Source organism: Bidens hawaiensis, unplaced genomic scaffold (genome assembly GCF_021521415.1).
Source record: "Bidens hawaiensis isolate Kalapana, Puna unplaced genomic scaffold, B.hawaiensis_p1.1 tig00014142_1, whole genome shotgun sequence".
Lineage (NCBI taxonomy): Eukaryota > Viridiplantae > Streptophyta > Magnoliopsida > Asterales > Asteraceae > Bidens > Bidens hawaiensis.
This window is the reverse complement of record NW_027492218.1, coordinates 127,654-133,369: the sequence shown is the minus strand read 5'-3', so window position 1 is coordinate 133,369 and position 5,716 is coordinate 127,654. Positions and strand designations below refer to the sequence as shown.

The window sequence follows — 5,716 nt, the reverse complement described above, 5'->3', positions numbered from 1 at the left end:
CATCGATATCATCTTTATATATAAATTAATAATTATTAATTTATCGATTAATTAATAACTCTTTTAATTAATAAATTTTGGTGGTCCCAAATCTATTATTTTATAGAGTTGCTACTGTACACTATAAATATGAGTAATACTAAGACACCAGTGAACACTTGAACTAAAATAATAAAGTTAGGTCTTTGAGCTTGGGATTTTGTAGGGACGACACTTGAACTAAAATAAGAAAATTAAGCTATTACTACGCTATGGATTGGTACTACGCTATGGATTAGATGCTAGTGGCATTCACGTTAAACCCTATGTCCTCCTATGCACCACCCCCTCCTCCTTTTCTGATGCCACCCAACACCACGCCATCACCACTAGCCAATCGCGTCAGTTTTCGACGAATTTGACCGTCGTATAGAGGGCTATAAAGACAATTAAACGCTAAGGACCAACAATACAATATCTGCAAGCATATACATCAGTAGGGATAAGATCGGTACCGGTACCAAAAATCCCGAACCCGAAAAACATAAATTCTTGGTACATTATCAGAACGGTACCGGTATTCAAGGTAAAATTCGGGAAATACCATACCGATACGGCAACTCAAAACTTTGATACCGAATCTATACCTATGGTACCAAAATCAGTCGGTACCGGTACCAAATTTGCTCATCCTTATTTAAGATTTGAATTTAAATAAAAATAAAAAACATTTTGCTTGTTTTGTGTTCATAAGCCCCGCCCTATGCTCAATCGCTGCAAATTCCTTCCTTTTAACCTAATTATTATTATTATTATTATTATTATTATTATTATTTCAAGTTTCTTTTTACCATTAATACTATTGACCTGCTTGTTTGTTTCAATCTTTATTTATGCACTTTTTGGTTTCTTAGCTCCCGAGTATTTATTTTTCGGAACCAAAACTATCCAATAGTTGTTGCTTGTTTATTGTAATCGTTCGTTTGGATGGATTTTGAATATGACGATGAAGATGTCGTTGGAACAGCTGAATGCTACTGCTTTCTTTGATCGACTCAATGCCGACCAGTTGGAACTTATGGATAAGAGGTTTCATTCACACCTATTTTCACGTGTTGCACAACTCCCTAGTCGATTAATTCCTCATTAGTTGGGATTAAACGGGTTGTAATTTTTTTAAATATGTGCCACATTTTGTATAGGAAATTTTCAATTTTGACCATTAACCGGCCACTAGTTGGTCGAGTACCGACTAGCGATTTATTAGGTATTAATCGGCGCCTAGGCGGGGTTTTTACAACCATGGACTGTGGACAGTCAATACTCTTGTTTTCTTTAGGTCAGACACGGACCTGTAAACATGACACGAAACCACACTGAGTCTAACAAGTTTTGGTTTGTGTTTTACACACATATAAGACATGTTGATATTCCTGTCTAGACAGGTTAACCACCTGTCATATTTTTCAATTTTTTCTTATAAATAATATATATATGCCTTGCTTAGTGGAGTTAGTGGATTTTTGTTTCAAATATGGTAAGGATTATGTATTCATCAAGGCTTTTATCAACTTTTGTTTCACTGCATATGTCATATTTATCGTGTCGTCATGTAACCTGTTTCTAGCCAGGTTCGTGGTTATTTATCAAGCAATTAGTTTGTACAAATCATGAGTTTTGGATTTACTTGTTTCTTATTTTGAGATTAAATTGAGAAGCAATATGCGGTTGAAGATTGCAAATCTTTGCTGGAACAAGCAAATGATGAGGAGAAGGAACTTATGAATAGGAGAAGGTATGTAATAATAATAATGATAATAATACGGGTCATCCATTTTACACTTCTTTTTGAAATAAAAGTTGTAAAATCTTATTACTTTCGATAACAAGGTGGTTGCTTGGATTACAAGCATCTGAAGATGACGACGGAGATGAAGATGAGGATGAAGATGAAGATGACGGGGATGAAGACGAAGATGTAAAAGGATCTAATGTTGATAAAAGAATGTATGCAATAGATTTTTTTTTTTTGCTTTTTTAATGTGCAGCAGCTATTTTTCTTATAAACTGCTTGTTGCCTATTGGTGTAAACGGGCCGAGCACGAGCTCGGCTCGTTTTGAAATCTTTTTCAAAAGCTCAAGCTTGGCTACTAAGTTGTTTTTTTAAGCTCGAGCTCGGCTCGTTCATTATTTATCAATTGATTAATATAATTTTTTAATTATTTTTATATATTTGAGATAAACTGTAAACGAGCCTAAGCTCGGGTCGAGCTCGTGTGTAGTACTAGTACCTTAACCAAACCTTGGCTTAACTCGGCTGTACCATGTGAAACTAATGCATAGAAGTCCAAAAGGGTTAAAACTTAAAGTACACAAGGCTCTAGCTTGGGCTTGATAAGACTCGGCTTGTTCGAGCTTTTTATCGATTTGATCTCGAGTAGCTCGCAAGCGGCTTGGCCCGTTTGCTCCTCTATTTGTTGGTCACTCAGTTATGATGTATTTTGTGGTGACTGTGTGCAGGAGCCCCATACCTGAATCTCTGCTTAGGGAGGATGATGTTAGTTCCCTTTTAAATTTTTTTTTTAATAATAATAATTATTATTTTTTTGGATTTTATAGTTACTGAAGTATAATATGTTCTGAATTATATTATCTTCTGTTTTCAGATTTCGTACGAGATTATAAAGTCTATAGTAGAAAAGAGTGTACATAGCAGTAAAAGCAGATATCATATCAATGAGGATGAGATGCAACTTGTTCAGACACCTAAAGATGTGAGAGGTGTTTTGCGCCTAGTTAAAGATATGACCAGTCAAGGACTAGCTCATTTCACCGAGGCTCTGATTGGTTCGGCTGATTTTGCAAAAACGCGTTGGAAGATGACTCAGACTATAAAACAACTCTTATCTTCTTCCATGAGAAAATGCAGTAAGATAAAGTTATCTGAAAATCAATCTGCAGTGCTGAACAACCCTCATAATTACCGTTGGAGTAGCGGGTCCCGTTTCATTCCTGCAGACTCTAGTTCTTACCGTGCTGCTGTTTATAAAACACTCGGTGTACTTAAAGATTTACCGACTCAAACTCTTTTGGCAATGCATAGGAAACTCAATGGCGTTAAAGATTACACGCCTCGGTTAATCCCACCTAAGAAATCCGGGTGGGGCCGAGACGCATTGATCAATCACATAAGTAAGAAAGCTTTGAAACTGGTTTCAAAGCAAAAAGAAGACGAACCGTTACGAGAACCGCTCGCAAAAGCAATGGATATTGCAGGGTTGAGTTTGAAGATGATTCAGGGATGTGAGTTCGCAACCAACTTTGTAATACAACCTTCATCACACACGAATGCTTTGCAAAACGAGATTTCAAAGTGTATAAAACTGCTTGATGAGAGGGTTGAGTTACATGTGCTGAAAGACATTCAGCATGCGTTGAATGCTGCTAATGAAAATATAGCTGATAGGAGTTTAAAAGTGCTAATAAGGAACTTGTTGATCGAGTATCTTTGTGAGTGTAGTGACATGGAGATTATTCCAGAATGTTTACGTCAAGTTCTTGCTATTATAAAGAGAAGTTGTAAAGATCATGTTCCTCAAGACACGGATAAAACGAAAGTAGATGAAGATATAGAGTCGGTTTTGAGTGTGAGTGCTTGTATGAAACAACTTGTGTGGGACTTGACTCCTCCTGAAGAAGAAAAAAAACTAGACCGAGAGTTTGCTGATGCATACATGGAGGATCTAGAAGATAGTTATGATGATGATGATGATGATGATGATGATGAAGAAGAAGACAATGAAGATGAAGGTAACATTTTAATAGCTAGTGCAGGCAACAAGAAAGTTGACTTGTCGCAGCGTATGCAATTGATGCGACACCACTTGGTGAGTGTGAAGATGCCACAACAACAAGAGAGGCGTCATGTGACGTTTGATGGACAAAAGAGTGTGTGTAAAAATAGCAAGTACCTTACGGTCCAAGCTGCTACTGATGAGGCGAGTGTTGTGGCGTATCGTTTGATTGAGCATATGTTGAATGATTCTGAACAAATACAAGAACCTAAGCGGCTGGATGAGTCTTCTGTTGGCATCGAGGAGGGAAGGTGCAAGAAAAAAAAGCGTAAAGGTACTTACTTGCTGTTCTTTGTATGTTTTGGTGTCATTAGGTGTAACTGAGTGAGCAGTCAGGTATAAACGAGCCAAGCCGGCTCATGAACTACTCAAGATCAGCTCATCGAAAGCTCGAATCAAGCCGAGCTTAAACGAGCTCAAGCTGAGCTTTAAAACAAGTTTGTTTAATAAGCGAGCCTGAGCCCGAGCTTGACTTGGCTTTTGAGCCTAAACAAACCACCTATTATTTTATTAATTTTTATTTAATATATCAAATACATATTTATATAATAAAATTATTATATATATATATATATATAATTATGATAAAAATAACTGAATAATATATGTTGTTATATATAAAAATTATTATTGAAAAAAAAATATACAATTAGTTATAAATGTGTGTAAATTATTTAATAAAGAATAAACTAGCGGAGCTCGAGCTTGAAAAAAACTCACGAGTCGAGCTCAAGCTCGTTATTGTGTGGTACTAATTGTAGATTGTTATTGGCAGCTACTCACGAGGAAGATGAAGAGGAAGAGGAAGAGGAAGATGATGGTTCTGGTTCTTTAGATCTTTTTAAGGCGGTTGAAGAGTTATTACCTTCAATTGCTAAAAAATGGTACATACGCGTTCTTAGATTTATTCTTGCAAAGAATGCGTTTGTTTTTTCTTTTCTTTTTTTTTTAAATTTATTTTGGAACATGCTAATAATAATATGCTTGTGATTAATGAAAAATTACCTATCTTATCTAAAATTGTATGACTGTGTTGTTGCAGTGAAGGACTACAGAAGTTGAAGTGAAGATAAAAAGTGAAAAGGTATAGCCATTAAAACCATCCGAAGAGTTAGCTGATTTTGCATTTTTTTTTGTTCAAGTTTACACAACCTTTTTGTTTTCTCACCTCACTTCAAGAACATTAGATAATGTTCAAATTTTGATGCTTTTTTTTTGGAGTTTCTAAGGTTATACTAATATCTATATTTTATATTAAAGCATAATGTATTTTGATCTTAGATCCAGACTGCAACACATTAGTAACTTGTTAAAAGGTGACCCGGGCCCAAAGACTAGGGAACACCCTATTACGCTCTAGTGAGTGATTTATATCGAGATAAGCAACTATTTTGGGAAGAAGTTTTGGGAGTTGCCGGTAGTGGTGCACAAATTGGGTATTTTCAAGAACCAGAACCAAGTAGGAACGGGTTCCGGGAATGGTCGGGTTTTGGCCTGGTCATCCCCAGGTAAAGGCGGAGCTGGTTCCGGCGGGTCCAGATACGAACTTTCTGAGGAACCGAAACCTGGTCCGTATTGGCAGGCTAGGTAGGGTCAATTCTTGTTCTGGGTTGGAACCGTCGGGTCAAGTCCGGAACCATTTTTTTTTTTGCCCACCTCTAGCTGCTAGAGTTGGCTACAAGAGGAGATGGTTTGCTTGTCTAGGGATCACTTATATATTATGCATAGTTTAGGACTTTCGTATATGATATTGCTTCAGCTCATCCGCCTCTCTTCAAGGATGAAGTTTGCTAAAAGCTTTAGCTTGGTGAGAATGACCTTTAGCAAACTGAGCATTGTTTTGATGCGCTGAAGTCAGGGGTGTTCATCGAGTTGAATGGTCG

The 5,716-nt window shown here is 36.8% G+C and overlaps 1 protein-coding gene across 1 annotated transcript; it reads left to right on the top strand.

The window, feature by feature from the left end:
• The first annotated feature begins 1,660 nt into the window (after positions 1-1,660).
• LOC143546007 (uncharacterized) lies at positions 1,661-4,958 on the top strand. Its single transcript, XM_077037764.1, has 6 exons — positions 1,661-1,774; positions 1,870-1,986; positions 2,500-2,536; positions 2,646-4,107; positions 4,609-4,717; positions 4,876-4,958. Exons 1-6 carry the CDS (start codon positions 1,761-1,763, stop codon positions 4,898-4,900), a joined length of 1,764 nt encoding a protein of 587 aa, XP_076893879.1. The 5' UTR covers positions 1,661-1,760; the 3' UTR covers positions 4,901-4,958.
• Positions 4,959-5,716: the final 758 nt, after the last annotated feature.

Excerpts from the sequence above, each read along its gene's own strand:
- LOC143546007 (XM_077037764.1), top strand. Across the intron at positions 4,108-4,608 it reads CAAGAAAAAAAAGCGTAAAG|CTACTCACGAGGAAGATGAA; the intron begins GTACTTACTTGC and ends TGTTATTGGCAG. Across the intron at positions 4,718-4,875 it reads CCTTCAATTGCTAAAAAATG|TGAAGGACTACAGAAGTTGA; the intron begins GTACATACGCGT and ends GTGTTGTTGCAG.